The 16690-nt window shown below is 42.6% G+C and overlaps 1 protein-coding gene across 2 annotated transcripts in view; it reads left to right on the top strand.

The window, feature by feature from the left end:
* Positions 1–16690, top strand: part of LOC126282066 (uncharacterized) — a 108677-nt gene that overhangs the window by 53590 nt on the left and 38397 nt on the right. For both annotated transcript variants that reach the window (XR_007551322.1, XM_049981510.1), the window contains exon 5: positions 571–846. Coding sequence is in view for 1 of the 2 variants with exons in the window: in XM_049981510.1 (XP_049837467.1) it covers positions 571–819 (249 nt within the window). In the remaining variant the exon portion in view is untranslated. The remainder of the gene's footprint in view (positions 1–570; positions 847–16690) is intronic.

Below are 16690 nucleotides of genomic sequence, written 5' to 3'. Positions count from 1 at the left end.
AAAAACAGACCCAAGTGAGACAAGGGGCTCACTAGGGTGTCAAGCAGAGAGGGGCACCATAGGTGCCCCTAATGCAGAATTTGCACACAGTGTGTATCATAATTAGTGGTGAAAACAATGTGTTCCCAAGATCACTAGATTTAGATTTTTTAAATGTCTTACCAAGAGCCCAAGAAAAGGCAACTAATGTATGAGGGAGGGGAGGGATGGAGGGGTGGGGGTGCTCAATGTGTTACTTATGTGATAAAATTAATTTATTGAGGAATGTGGGGTATCACCCACTGATGTGTCGCTTCTGAGGAAAATGACCTCATCCCTGGGTAAAATGATGTAGGTAGATTCTTATAGCACAGTTGTTCAGAATTTGTGTATGTGTGATGGAAAAGAAATGAGTGGTATTGCATCACATAATTTCACAACTGATCGTATGCCGTTCTTTAAATGCCATTTTATAATAAGCTGGACAGTCCATCATCATCATCATCATCATCATCATACATTACATTACAGTGATTAGTATCTACTTGTTCCAATAAATTTTTTTTTAATGGTATGTGTAAAAAATTGCAGGACGGTACATCAGAGCCTGGATTTCATCAGTATCAGAGAATGACATCGCCACTGAGCCCACATCTGCTACCATTTGTATCAGACTTTACATCATTAGGGAATGGTGAACAACCACACACGGTAGTGGCTTCCCTTGGTCACAAGAAACTACCTCCAAAGGATCGCAAGGCATTGTCTACCATAAGTGAGGAGTCGTATCCTGCATCTGCCCTTGATAGTCCATGTAGTCAGCGTGATACTCTCAGCTGAATTTGAGTATAGCCATTGTTGCAAAAGGTATGTGTCTATCAAAGTGTATTTTACAGTTTCTTAGCACAATGGTTCACATATTCACAAATTATATGAAAGAATTGGTCATATTATTCCTTTTTTTTACATTAGTAAAAGTAACCTGGAAACTTGATTTTATCTAGTGCTATACTTGCATTAGTAATTTGTAATAAATGTAAAAGAATATTTTTTACTCTTGTAGTAAATTATGTTGAAAATGTTTTAATGTTAAAAATACTAATTGCGTCATATTAAGAAAAATGTCATATTTTGTGGAAATGAAGTGGCATATTAATCTATATCACATCTTAACAACTGACTTTTGCATTAATCTGCTCAAATAATGAGGTTTTGTGGTTAACTGCAGAAGTGCTACACTGCTAATTCAGAGATTTGAGGTCCAATCCTCAGTTGATCCAGGGATTTTTTGTCATTGCTTTTTTTCTCACCTCTCATGATGATCTGATGTATGAAACATAAGTTGTGTAATGGTTCAGAGTCCATATTAAGCTGTAGGTGTCCTTATAATTGATACTAAGTCAGCTCCAAACATCTGTGGAAGGTCACACCATGTCCAGTAGGACCATGCATTATGCACTCTGGTGTTCAACCAACTTTCATGTGGAATACAGATTTATGTCTTATTTAAGGATGCCTCCCCTAGTGACAGCTAGTATCTTTCTATATTATCAGCTGTTATTCTTGAATAAAAAGTTCTCCATTTACTTGCCATATCAGCTGTACAGGATGTGGATTGCGATTGTTGAGTGTCAGAAGGGAGGTGGCAAAATAAAAGGAATTAATTAATGAAAACTTGGGATATATTGTCAGTAATGGAATACAGGAGGGACATGCCCTGGAGGCAGAGACAGAGGTAGAGGTTGACTGCCAGCTCTGGAGTAATAGGGAATGGGAGAGGTGGTGGTTAATGTTTGCATGGCTGGTGGCAAGTTCTGGTGCACCCAGCCAAGGACAGACAGTGGGAGCCATTTTCCTGCTGAAGTCTGCAGCATGAGAGAGTGTTTGCTCTGAATAAAAGTCAGGAAGTAGGACAGAGATGTAGCTGTTGTCTGCACCCCAAGACCTCCTAGCAACCACACACTTTATGCACCTCTCATGTTCCGTTAGGGTTAAAACGGTGGTGTGTGTACTGTGCATAAGCCAGCTTATTCAGAAGATTCACAGGAACAGTGGCATGATGTTGTGTGCAGTAACATGGTGAAGTACTTGAAAAGCTCTACAAAAAATGACGTTTGAAATAAAATTATGTATAAATTCCTAAAAACCTCTAATTTAATGGGCAACCCTGCACATCCTTACCTCTTCAGTAAGAAGTGATGCCTTATATTGGTTACGGAGGGTGTAACACACTTCATCAGGAAGGCAGGTTGCCCGGATGGGATCTTAAAACTCTTGGAGGTCTCTATTACAATTGCTAGCATTTAGTGTATGTGGGAGGGACTTAAACGTAGCTGTAGTATCAAGGTTTGCCAAAAAGACTGTTACCAGGATTTTATTTTTATGTGTGACAATTCAGAACTAGAATAATCTGTCAAATATATGCTTTACACAATATTAACAATGTAGCATTTCATCCTCTATGAAAATGTCAATACAAATAAGGAGACAAAAAAAAAAAAAAACAAACAATAAGTGGAAACATAACAAGTTAGTATTCTGCAAAACTCCAAACAGACATCATATGGAAGAAAAGGAAATAATATACCTACTCACTGTAAAAAGTATTGCATTTCCTCATCTTCAAATTGATCAGTCCATATCGTTAATTCAGGGGTTACATAGATACTAATGGACAACCACAGTAATTTATCCTCCACTTTACTTGGGTGCATCATTAATCACAAGCAATTTCTCACTTAAATTGATACAGAATGGAGTAGTAAATAATTAAACCTATAAAATAGTGCAATATTTATGACAGAGATAATCATCAAATGTGGTTTGTAAAATACTAATCAGTTCTGAAAGTTCCTCTGTATACAATTAGTGTAAAGTAAGAAACCTCAACATGAATTCCTAGAATCTTTAACCTGAATCAGACCCATCCATTAATTCAATACCACTCTAAGTTCCTTTTGCCACTAAAGCACATGAAAAATTGCTAATTCCAACTAGGCAAAAGAAGGAAAATGTGCAGTTACATGAGTGAAAAGTTACTCTACTTAAGTGTTGCTATAGACAAGGCCTGGTTTCAGACAGTCACTCCAACACCTGCTATTAATTTGCCAGTACACCAAAAGTTAAGCATCTCATCAAAGCACGTTAAATAATTGGCCTAAAATCCATTGGCATAACATTTAGATCATATTACTCATGTAGCACAAGAGATTGCGCCCCCAAAACAACATACAAAGGAAAGAGTTTAACACAAAGTAGTTCAATAAAGCCATGTGAGAACACAGTGCTTTCCTCAGTATGTCTTTATCAGGTTCTAGAATTAACAAAAGGTTAGTCAAGTACATATATAAATCAAGATCATGCTAAGTCTTTATTAACAAAACATCACAAGAAAATATTTGAAGAATTTGACTCTGAAGTCATAAAATCAACACAAAATCAAAATAAAAGAATGTGAAAGCTCCTTGATAATTGTATGCTTCAAAGTGCAGTAATTATAAGCCAGTGATGCAGGAAACACAAAAATGAAATTCAGAATTAACACAAAATTCTTTGAGACATTTTCAGTCTGCTTGTATTATGTAACAGACAAAGTTATTAGGTAGTCTTTCAGTTTAACATTCTATAACAGAAATCGATAAATAGCATGTCACTGATGTTTGAGAGGAAAGTGAAAGAATGCCCTAAGCTGTCTGTGAAACATTGTGAACCTACATTCAAAACATGAGGCATGTTTACAAACATTAGCTGAAAAAGAATGGTCATGGGTGGTATAGTAGGAGGTGATAAGTATGTTGCTGCACATAAAGGTTGGCAGGGAAGGGATACTCTTAATGGTGCTGGTTCCAGTTGAGAGCGGGGAGAGGAGTGTTTAACATCGTATGTTGGCGGGGAAGAGGGAGGAGACACAGGAGAGAAGAGAAGATGAGAAGACAATCTATTGAAGGTAGGGTCAGCAAGAAAGGATGGGGGGTGGGGGTGGAGGTAAGACGTGGAGAGGTTGGTGGCATCCACGGGGTGGGGTGGGAGGGAGGAGAGGTGTTCAGTGCTATAGTGCGCATCATTTATGACGGCGGCTGAGTTTAGGTTCGTTCTGCGCATCTGATGTCACAAAACACAGTCAGCCAGTGAACAGAGAACAGAGAACGACGTTGCCAGAGCTCGACTGCAGTGCAGTGCACGGACGAGTGTCTTCAGTTTTAGAAATGTTCAGTCATAAATAAAGTAATAGAACAAAAGCAATGTCTTGATAGCAGAATTTCTTTTGTAGAAAGTTTGGAAAAAGCATTCTTTATACCAACTGCTTCATATTCTATTAATTAATTAAACCAAACAAGCAATAAGCCTCCTAATTCAGGCGATAGCAAGGAAAGGTGTTTGTATCAATCTCACGAATCGCTTTTTTGCAATAAAGAACAGCGGTAATTGTTTATTTCCTATTGTACTTCAATGAAGTGTGAGTAATTCATAGTCATACCAACAGCGTTTGTCAGTATTTTGCGTGACGTTTCAGAGTCATCAAGGAGTTTTACTGCTGGACGAACTGCATTAGCGCAATGGTTATGGTGTTGGGCTGCTAAGCGAAAGGTTATGAGTTCAAACCTTGTGCGGTGCTTAATATTTTCTTTATCTAAAAACAATATCGAAGTGTCTTACTTCATGGATTTTATTCATTTGAATGTAAATTTTTGAAATTTCTAGTGCTTTGTCTCTTCATTAACCCTTTCGCTGCTACAGAGACGTGCGTCCTGCATTCCGCGCTGTGCGCGATTTTGTCATCACTGCACTGCTCGCCTGAGCAGACACATAGTGTTCCAATTTTGACACACTTGTCATTCAATTTAACAAAAGCTATTTGGTCCAAAAATTTGAGTTTTACTCATCTTCTTGACTGATACCTTCCCCCCATAAATGACTTACTTTTGTTTCGATGTTCAGCGCAGGTATTATGCAGCATTAAATGTAGTAAACCATTGCATGAAATTTTGAAGAGTATACGCTATGGACTTTGACCTCAGCAAACTCTGCAATGGCTTACTACATTCAATGCTGCATAATAACCGTGTTAAGAATTGAAACAAAATTAAGTCATTTATGGGAGGAAGGTATCAGTCTAGAAGATGTGTAAAAATCAAATTTTTGGGCCAAATAGTTTTTGTGAAATCAAATGATAAGTGTGTCAAAGCAGTCGGAACACCATGTGTCTGCACAGGCGAGCAGTGCAGTGGCGACGAAATCACGCACAGCGCAGAATGCGGGGAGCACGTCTTTGTAGCAGGGAAAGGGTTAATGCAGCCATGGTGGCTTTACTTCATGAACTGTGCGCTTCCCCCTAAACGTAAGTTTGCAAACTATCCTATACTATAGCGCCGCTTCTCTTGACGTGTGCGTCGTGTGCAACTGGCAACGCAGCAATCTCCCACGTCCAGGCGGACATGCGCGAGCTGCCAAGATAAAAGAATCGAACTATAGCAGACACGTACTGGCTGAAATAGCTTTGATCATGTATGTTTGATTGTGTACATGTTAACATTTAGTGATTGACAGTTGACAGTATGACATTAATTCTAGAAGAAGGCTAGACAGTAAAATTTCATTTTTGCAATGACCCCAACAGGTAAAACAAAGAATAAGAAAGCTTCAGTTTCAAACAGCAGATATTGCATATCTGTTTTAAGATTTTTATGTGGGCTTTGTTCAAATCGACAATATAAACATTATATCAGTTTGAAACATAAGTCACAGGAATAAGACAACAGAGTAGGCAGTTTAAAATTTTGATGGTATCTTAGTAGTGCTTAGCTACATAGAGCAAGTGAACCAGAACAGAGTGCATATTAATTTCACTGATCAGAGGACAGGGAAATTTTATAAAGATATGTGTAAGGTAAACATTTAGCCTGCAGACATAAAAGTTAAAAACAAGTGCAGTTATTTTTAACTCTTATGAGTGACGCTTTGAAAGAAGAGAATGGAAATAAATGCTTCCAAACAGGAGAAACACTTAACACAATGTTAATAAGATGGACAACACTCTAATACCGTATAGTCATGGTTATTATTATTATTATTATTATTATTATTGTTATTATTATTATTTATTACTCGCAAGGTGAAGTGAAACCCGAGCAGGAATGAACTTCATCACATAATTAGGTACAGTCGTGTTCTGATTCAAAGTAAAATGTTTTGTTTCCCCCTGCTGTGTCAGGGGATAAACAAACCCATGGTCACTCCTTGCCAGTTGTAAGAGGCAACTAATAGGAGTCTTTTTATTTGGTCATGTTTTTACCTGGATATTTTGCCTATTCTTTTTTACTTCTGAAGATTTTTGTTTCATTTTTTTACACTATTTCTCTTACCTTTTCTGGCTTTTAAAATTTTGCTATCTTTTTTGGGTTTGACCTCGACTTTTCAAATTTTACAGAAATGCAAGCCATTTGGGGGAAGGACACCTTACTGTGGTGCAATAACGCTCCACTGTGCACTGTTTATTTTTTGTACCTATCAATTGAGTGGATCTATCTTTGCACACAGATTCTGCCACTGTAGCCACTCTGTTATGGTGGAGTTGTCACGTACCCTCTCAGTGGTAGTCCCCCCTGGCAACGCAGGTGTCACCCTGCCGATGCCTGAGGTGTAACCTCCCCATGTCAGCCAAGGAGTAGGTACCTATCCAATTGGGGTTACCACAACTCTGGACAATTGGTACTTCTGGAAGGTGCCCTTTGCCTTGGCAGGGTGGTGCCCAAGGGAAGAGCTCCGATCAGGGTGAGTGGCATTGGGATGGGTGATCTGCAGTGAAGTGGATCAAACTTTATGATGTCCAAACCATTGCAGCCATCTCAGCAGCCAGGAATAGTGATTTTAATGCAGAGGTTTACAATCCTAAGGCATTTCTATCTTAGTCTCTGCCTCAAGATGAGAGCCAGATAAGAAGAAATAAAAGTGGACAGTTTGCCAAGCTCTTGGTTTGTTCCCAAACTGACAGTGAATCTTTCACCACAACAAAGCAACAAAGGCACTGTTTTTCATTGAAAATATTGGAGATCATGTTGTGTGTGTGTGTGTGTGTGTGTTTTTCTTTTCTTTTTCTTTTTTTTGTGGAGAGGGGGGGGGGGGGGGTTACTGCAACAGAGTAGATGAGAAATGGATCTTTGCTGTTCATAACATCACACGCCAACTGATCATGGACACATCAGGCCTATGATATACCAATCATCATTTCTCCTCATAACAAGCTAGGTAGCATTCAAGGTGTTATCTTGCATCTGTACTTAATACTACAAACTGCTGAAGAGCTGCATATTAATCTGGCATGGTGTGGAGTCTATTTTGTTTGCTGCATCCAGAAGGGTCCTAAAGATAATGAGGCTTTCATCCTTGCCTTTGAAGGCAATGTCTTACATGAGAAAGTTAAGCTCATGGCTTATAGGTGTGATGTCAGGCTTTATTTTTCCTCTGATGAGATGTTTTAAGTGCCAAAGTTTTGTTCACAGGCCTATCCTAATGAGGCTGTCTGTAGTGCATGTGGACGGGTGTCCACGTGGGCAGTCCTTATGACCAACCCCCTCAATGTGTAAACTGTATGGAGCCACATCCTCCTGATTCACCACAATGTCCCAGAGTTCAAGAGGGAAAGAAAATTCAAGGGTATAAATCCTTGATCACCTGTATTATCAAGATACAAAGAAAAAGTTTGAAAGGCTTCATCTGACTGATAAGGTCTCAAATTTTGCGACTGTTGTCACAGTCCATACCTCACGCAATGAAAAGGTCTCACACAACACCTCCTGGCACTGGTCATATTCCAGGGCCTATCCTACAGTCGGGGAGGGAATGTCAGCCCCCTTGCCCCATACATGTACACCACCAGTGGTTCCCACACCATACTTGTGGTCAGGGTGTCTAGCCATCCTCTGACTTCATCAGGAATGAGGACACCTGTCAAGACAAGGACCAGCAGCCACAGGCTGTGGGCTGAAGAAAAATACAATCCTTTTTCGCTCCCAGAAGATAACATGGGGAAATCTTCATGGAAATCTAAGTCTCACAAGGATAAGAAGAAAGATAAACTACTTTCTGTGGCTTTGGGTGTTCTGCTCCCAAACCCTGAAGAGGGTGAGTCTATGTACACTGATGATGGATCACACAACCAGGTGGAATATGACCTGGTCATGAAGTAATTACACCCAAATTTTCCATTTGCCACTTTCTCAGACCTGACTTCAGCTTCTTCAATTCAACTGTCATGGCTACCGTCACCATCTGACCCAACTCCATCATGTAATGGCATTTAATTGGCGTAGCACTTCAGAATACAAAGTTTACAGCAACATACTTGCCCACTCAGGAAAACAGCAATTCCTACTGTACCAATTGCATTAATGTCAGGAGAGCATTTAGTGGGGTCTGTACCCTCATACGCTTTTGACACTTCCAGTGAACAGTTGCCCCTTACCACTGCACTAAAGGCATGGCTGTTAGTGTCTACCTGTCAGTTCTGATCACAATATGTAATGTCTATCAGCCTCCGGATGGACTTTGTAACCTCCCCGTCACTTATCTCGACCTTACTGACAGTGAAAAATTAAACCACGTGTACCTAATGGGAATTTGGGGAAAGTGATCGTCACCGAAGTTAATCAGTCGGTAAAGAGGGAGGGAAGGGTTACATTTAAATGAAAGGAAAAATGCAAATGAAATTGCTGGGAATTACTTTTGAGAAAAGGGTAAAATTAATAAAGAAAGTAAATGTGCGGTCATCACATTAACAATTAATTGGGGTTAATTAGATATTTGAGATTTGGGGAAAATTATGGTCGCCAGTCCTATGGACAACTACTATAATAACTGAAAAAGAAAGGTTATTGCACATATAATTAGCACAAAAAGCGTGGCAACTGAAGGTTGACACGTGTTGTGTGAAAACTGAAAGTTTGTCAGAAATAATAAATTTCGCTACACACTGACTTAATTTAGCAAAAGAATTAATAAAACCGGAAAATTGAAAGTTAATTTAGTGACTGAAATTAATAGTGAAATTTGTTTCTGAATCGCTACGAAATTCAGTAAAATTAGATTAGACTTGGGCTACCTCAACAATCATTTCAAAAGCTACTTGAATCTACACAATTCAGAAATAAGAGATTTAACTTTGAACTTGAATTAAATGATTCTGGACAATTAACAATAGTAACATTTACTACATGCCAAGCTGAGCTGCAGTCACAGGTTAGCTAAAATATGCTAACAAAACTCACACTCTTAATTTGTGCTTGTGTAATCTAAATATTGCAGCCAGCTATGAATACCTTAACTGAACTTTGAAATTAAAGCAGTGAAATGGAATGATATTACTTTAATGCTGGCATCTGAATTTCAACGACACTCGGGTTCATTTTGGAAAAGGAAGGGACCCTGCTTGGTAATGCAATTGGGACAATGAGCAACAAAGGTTCATGCTAAGTTGCTGTAATTTTGTGATGCAACCATTTTAAAATCTGAGGTCTGCCATACAGTTGTAAAACTTTACGTGCTTCCAGTCTTCCTTGTTGGTTGATTGAAGTTTTGAAGCCGTCGATCGAGGAGGTGGCGACAGTCACTCATTGTCGGCCATCGCTGTTGCAGAAGCTGGATGTTGGCGCGCCTCCTTCTCGACACGGTCACCAGGTGAAATGGGCTCCTGATGTGCGCCAGCTAATGCTTCCCATCCGCGACACCGTGTCAGAAACTAACAGCAATTCGAGTGCAATTACATGCTGCCAAACCCCGAAAGTGCGGCAACTCATGGGAGCGTCACACAACGCACCTGCTCCACTGCACTCCAGACTCCCCTCTGCCCGCACTCCACGCGACCGAGTTAACACTACCAAAGATCCTAAACACTTTGGTTCACCACGCGACCTATCGATGTATTCGTTCGATAGCATAGTTTTCCCTAGGCATGCATATATATATTAAAAACAAAGATTCCAAGACTTACCAAGCGGGAAAGCGCTGGCAGACAGGCACATGAACAAAACACACAAACACACACACAGAATTACTAGCTTTCGCAACCGATGGTTGCTTCTTCAGGAAGGAGAGGGAAAGACGAAAGGATGTGGGTTTTAAGGGAGAGGGTAAGGAGTCATTCCAATCCCGGGAGCGGAAAGACTTCCCTTAGGGGGAAAAAAAACGACAGGTGTACACTCGCACACACACACACACACACACACACACACACACACACATATCCATCCGCACATACACAGACACAAGCAGACATATTTAAAGGCAAAGAGTAAGGGCAGAGATGTCAGTCGAGGCGGAAGTGCAGAGGCAAAGAAGTTGTTGAAAGACAGGTGAGGTATGAGCGGCGGCAACTTGAAATTAGCGGAGGTTGAGGCCTGGCGGATATCGAGAAGAGAGGATATACTGAAGGGCGAGTTCCCATCTCCGGAGTTCGGATAGGTTGGTGTTGGTGGGAAGTATCCAGATAACTCGGACGGTGTAACACTGTGCCAAGATGTGCTGGCCGTGCATCAAGGCATGTTTAGCCACAGGGTGATCCTCATTACCAACAAACACTGTCTGCCTGTGTCCATTCATGCGAATGGACAGTTTGTTGCTGGTCATTCCCACATAGAAAGCGTCACAGTGCAGGCAGGTCAGTTGGTAAATCATGTGGGTGCTTTCACACGTGGCTCTCCCTTTGATCGTGTACACCTTCCGGGTTACAGGACTGGAGTAGGTGGTGGTGGGAGGGTGCATAGGACAGGTTTTACACCGGGGGCGGTTGCAAGGGTAGGAGCCAGAGGGTAGGGAAGGTGGTTTGGGGATTTCATAGGGATGAACCAAGAGGTTACGAAGGTTAGGTGGACGGCGGAAAGACACTCTTGGTGGAGTGGGGAGGATTTCATGAAGGATGGATCTCATTTCGAGGCAGGATTTTAGGAAGTCGTATCCCTGCTGGAGAGCCACATTCAAGGTCTGATCCAGTCCCGGGAAGTATTCTGTCACAAGTGGGGCACTTTTGGGGTTCTTCTGTGAGAGGTTCTGGGTTTGAGGGGATGAGGAAGTGGCTCTGGTTATCTGCTTCTGTACCAGGTTGGGAGGGTAGTTGCGGGATGCGAAAGCTGTTTTCAGGTTGTTGGTGTAATGGTCGAGGGATTCCTGCAACATTTCCGTCCTCCATCACAGCGGGACCCACCTCCTCTTCCTCAAAATCACCTTCTCCAAACCTTCCAGTAATTTCTCACTTCCAGCCTTGCCTCTCAATCTTTCTTGAAAAACCTTAATCCTACTCCCAACATCACCACAGCCGAAGCCCAGGCTATCCGTGATCTGAAAGCTGACCGATCCATCATCATTCTTCCGGCTGACAAGGGTTCCACGACCGTGGTACTTGATCGTCGGGAGTATGTGGCTGAGGGACTGCGTCAGCTTCCAGACAACTCTACATACAAAGGTTGCCAAGGTAATCCCATTCCTGATGTCCAGGCGGAGCTTCAAGGAATCCTCAGAACCTTAGGCCCCCTACAAAACCTTTCACCTGACTCCATCAAACTCCTGACCCCACCGACACCTCGCACTCCTACCTTCTACCTACTTCCTAAAATTCACAAACCCAAACATCCTGGCCGCCCCATTGTAGCTGGTTAGCAAGCCCCCACAGAACGTATCTCTGCCTACGTAGATCAACACCTTCAACCCATTACATGCAATCTCCCATCCTTCATCAAAGACACCAACCACTTTCTCGAACGCCTGGAATCCGTACCCAGTCTGTTACCCCCGGAAACCATCCTTGTAACCATCGATGCCACTTTCCTATACACAAATATCCCGCACGTCCAGGGCCTCGCTGCAATGGAGCACTTCCTTTCACGCCGATCACCTGCCACCCTACCTAAAACCTCTTTCCTCGTCACCTTAGCCAGCTTCATCCTGACCCACAACTTCTTCACTTTTGAAGGCCAGACATACCAACAATTAAAGGGAACAGCCATGGGTACCAGGATGGCCCCCTCGTATGCCAACCTATTTATGGGTCGCTTAGAGGAAGCCTTCTTGGTTACCCAAGGCTGCCAACCCAAAGTTTGGTACAGATTTATTGATGACATCTTCATGATCTGGACTCACAGTGAAGAACAACTCCAGAATTTCCTCTCCAACCTCAACTCCTTTGGTTCCATCATATTCACCTGGTCCTACTCCAAATCCCATGCCACTTTCCTAGACGTTGACCTCCATCTTTCCAATGGCCAGCTGCACACATCCGTCCACATCAAACCCACCAACAAGCAACAGTACCTCCATTATGACAGCTGCCACCCATTCCATATGAAACGGTCCCTTCCCTACAGCCTAGGCCTTCGTGGCAAACGAATCTGCTCCAGTCCTGAATCCCTCGACCATTACACCAACAACCTGAAAACAGCTTTCGCATCCCGCAACTACCCTCCCAACCTGGTACAGAAGCAGATAACCAGAGCCACTTCCTCATCCCCTCAAACCCAGAACCTCTCACAGAAGAACCCCAAAAGTGCCCCACTTGTGACAGAATACTTCCCGGGACTGGATCAGACCTTGACTGTGGCTCTCCAGCAGGGATACGACTTCCTAAAATCCTGCCCCGAAATGAGATCCATCCTTCATGAAATCCTCCCCACTCCACCAAGAGTGTCTTTCCGCCGTCCACCTAACCTTCGTAACCTCTTGGTTCATCCCTATGAAATCCCCAAACCACCTTCCCTACCCTCTGGCTCCTACCCTTGCAACCGCCCCCGGTGTAAAACCTGTCCTATGCACCCTCCCACCACCACCTACTCCAGTCCTGTAACCCGGAAGGTGTACACGATCAAAGGGAGAGCCACGTGTGAAAGCACCCACGTGATTTACCAACTGACCTGCCTGCACTGTGACACTTTCTATGTGGGAATGACCAGCAACAAACTGTCCATTCGCATGAATGGACACAGGCAGACAGTGTTTGTTGGTAATGAGGATCACCCTGTGGCTAAACATGCCTTGATGCACGGCCAGCACATCTTGGCACAGTGTTACACCGTCCGAGTTATCTGGATACTTCCCACCAACACCAACCTGTCCGAACTCCGGAGATGGGAACTCGCCCTTCAGTATATCCTCTCTTCTCGATATCCGCCAGGCCTCAACCTCCGCTAATTTCAAGTTGCCGCCGCTCATACCTCACCTGTCTTTCAACAACTTCTTTGCCTCTGCACTTCCGCCTCGACTGACATCTCTGCCCTTACTCTTTGCCTTTAAATATGTCTGCTTGTGTCTGTGTATGTGCGGATGGATATGTGTGTGTGTGTGTGTGTGTGTGTGTGTGCGAGTGTACACCTGTCCTTTTTTTCCCCTAAGGGAAGTCTTTCCGCTCCCGGGATTGGAATGACTCCTTACCCTCTCCCTTAAAACCCACATCCTTTCGTCTTTCCCTCTCCTTCCTGAAGAAGCAACCATCGGTTGCGAAAGCTAGTAATTCTGTGTGTGTGTTTTGTTCATGTGCCTGTCTGCCGGCGCTTTCCCGCTTGGTAAGTCTTGGAATCTTTGTTTTTATATATATATATATATATATATATATATATATATATAAACAGTAAAACAATTGCAATATATAAAGAGACAGAAATGCCATATCTTCAGGTGACAAAATAAGAAAAAAAATTATAGTACAGTAGATGGAAATAGGAGGATATGCATTTCCGGTGTTACAACCTTTCCAATATCACGAATTGTTAGTTAGTTGAAGAGCTCCTTCCCCATTCCTCTTACTGGGGGACTTAATGCCCATAATCCTCTGTGGGGCAGTGGCACTATCTCGCAGAGGCTGAGTACTGGGACCCCTCCTTTCAGAATTGGACATCTGCCTACCCAACAATGCAGCTGTAGCACATATCAGTGTGACCCATGGAGCATAATCAACTACTGATCTCAAAGTTTAGAGTCCAAGTATCTTACCCCTCGTCATATTTGGAGAATCTCCCTCTCAATGGAAGGAAGGTATTATTATTCCTTTTCTGAAACTTAGAAAGGACCTGCATATTTTAACTATCTTCCGGCCAGTCTCTCTCATGAATGGGCTGTGTAACCTATTCGAAGGAATGGTGAACCGCTGGTGGAATCTGCAGCACACAATGCTTTCACGTGTCATTGACATCTGATTACTGCGTCCTTTGACCTACAGAAAGCATACAATACCACCTGGCAATGTCACATCCCGTCTAAACTGCATGAATGGGGTTTCTGGGGCAATTTAACCATTTTTATCCAGAATTTTCTATCTCTCCAACTTTTTGGGTTCAGATAGGTTTGACGTGGAGTGACCAATATGTGCAGGAAACTGGAGTCCCTCAGGGATCGATTCTGAGTGTAACATTGTTTGCTGTGGTATCATAAATGCAATGGGCCTCATAGTAGTCTCTGTGACTGTATGTGGATGATCTTTGCCTCTACTATGCCTCTGCATCACTGCGCACTGCTAAACGCCATCTTCAGGGGGCTGACTGGACGGTCCATGACCAGGCCCTGAATCACAGCTACAAATTTTCTCCTGCAAAATCATGAGTTATGCATTTTTGTTGACTCCTGACAGTGCACCCACACCCAGAAATTCATCTTGATGACCAGTTACTTGAAGTCCTTGAAACTTTTCAGTTCTTAGGTATTTTATTTGACAACACGTTAACTTGGCTGCCTTATGTCTGCCAGCTTGAGGCAACTTGCATGAAGAAGCTGAATGCTCTTGTTTTCGTAGTCACTCCTAGTGGGGCACAGACCACATAGTTCGTCCTACCCTTCTCTGTCACCTGTTTCAATGTTTGTGATGCTCTATGATTATTCTAATTTGGCATGCATTTACACAGAAAGATCGAAAGTCATTGCATTGGTTACACTTTAGTACATGCAAGGGGGCACAAGAAGTGTTCTCTGCTGAATGCCTGCAGTATATACACTAGAGTTGGTTGCCATATCTCAGGCTGTGCAGTATGTCAAATCCCTTGCGATGGCAAACTTTTTCAGATCTGTAACGATTCTACGAGTTGCTTAAAAGACATATGCCTGTGCTATCCTAAAAATCTTTTGGTTGCCAGCACCCAGGACCTATTAGTTGACACGTACAACTCTGAAAAGACAGTGAAGTTCACCGGCCGGAGTGGCCAAGCGGTTCTACGCGCTTCAGTCTGGAGCCGCGCGACCGCTATGGTCGCAGATACGAATCCTGCTTTGGGCATGGATGTGTGTGATGTCCTTAGGTTCATTAGGTGTAAGTAGTTCTATGATCTAGGGACTGATGACCTAAGATGTTAAGTCCCATAGTGCTCAGAGCCATTTTTGAACAGTGAAGTTCATGTAGACACCGAGCCACAGAGGCATCTAGCTAAAGATGCAATGGCAGGAGATCAATTTGACGTTAGAATTCCAGGTGGTCACATAAGATTAGAACTTTTTGAGGTTCTGGGGACTGGAATGGCAGGCTATTATGACCCAAAACAAATTGAGAGTTATTAAAAGTTCTGCTAACGTGTGGCATACATCCTTCCAGGTCTTTCAGAAAGATGCCATTATGTTGTGCCGACAACGCGGCAGCCGCATGAGACTCACTGATGAGTTCCTTCTGCGTCAGAAGGGTTCTCTTCACTGCAACTGCAGTAGTCTACTGACAAAAGTGCATGTTCTTGCTGAGTGGGCCCTGCTGACCGATCCGGGCACACTCTCGGCTTGTCAACATCACTACCGTAGATGCCTGCAGATGATGAGTCCGCCACTACCAAAGTGTTGCATTTCCAGTGGGAGAGTGGATTTTACACTAAACTACAATAATCTTCTACTTTCAATATCGTCCCCCAGCAGCCAGTACCCTCCATGCGACTGCATGTTACTTTCTTCCTCCCTCACCTTGTTGTGCCTTGAGACCCCTCTTGTGCAAAATGCTGCCTGGGTTGTCTCTATTTTCTTTTACCTACCATGTTACAACTACTGTCACACCCTTTTTCTAACTCTTTGACTTACTTGTATAGTTGCAGCATCCAAGTACCCCCCTTTTTTGCTTTTTACCTTTTTACATATTTTTCTCATGAAATGGAGGGACTGATGACCAAGTAGTTTAGTCCCTATAAACGCACCATCATCATCATTATGTGTTCTTAACTTGCTATGTTGTTGTCGTTGTTGTGGTCTTCAGCCCTGAGACTGGTTTGATGCAGCTCTCCATGCTGCTCCATCCTGTGCAAGCTTCTTCATCTCCCAGTACCTACTGCAACCTACATCCTTCTGAATCTGCTTTGTGTATTCATCTCTTGGTCTCCCTCTACGATTTTTACCCTCCACGCTGCCCTCCAATACTAAATTGGTGATCCCTTGATGCCTCAGAACATGTCCTACCAACCGATCCCTTCTTCTGGTCAAGTTGTGCCACAAACTTCTTTTTCCCCAATCCTATTCAGTACCTCCTCATTAGTTATGTGATCTATCAATCTAATCTTTAGCATTCTTCTGTACCACCACATTTCGAAAGCTTCTATTCTCTTCTTGTCCAAACTATTTATCGTCCACGTTTCACTTCTATACATGGCTACACCACATACAAATACTTTCAGAAACAACGTCGTGACATTTAAATCTATACTCAATGTTAACAAATTTGTCTTCTTCAGAAACGCATTCCTTGCCATTGCCAGTCTACATTTTATATCCTCTCTAC

Source organism: Schistocerca gregaria, chromosome 7, assembly GCF_023897955.1.
Source record: "Schistocerca gregaria isolate iqSchGreg1 chromosome 7, iqSchGreg1.2, whole genome shotgun sequence".
Taxonomy (NCBI): domain Eukaryota; kingdom Metazoa; phylum Arthropoda; class Insecta; order Orthoptera; family Acrididae; genus Schistocerca; species Schistocerca gregaria.
This window is presented reverse-complemented; position numbering and strand designations above follow the sequence as displayed.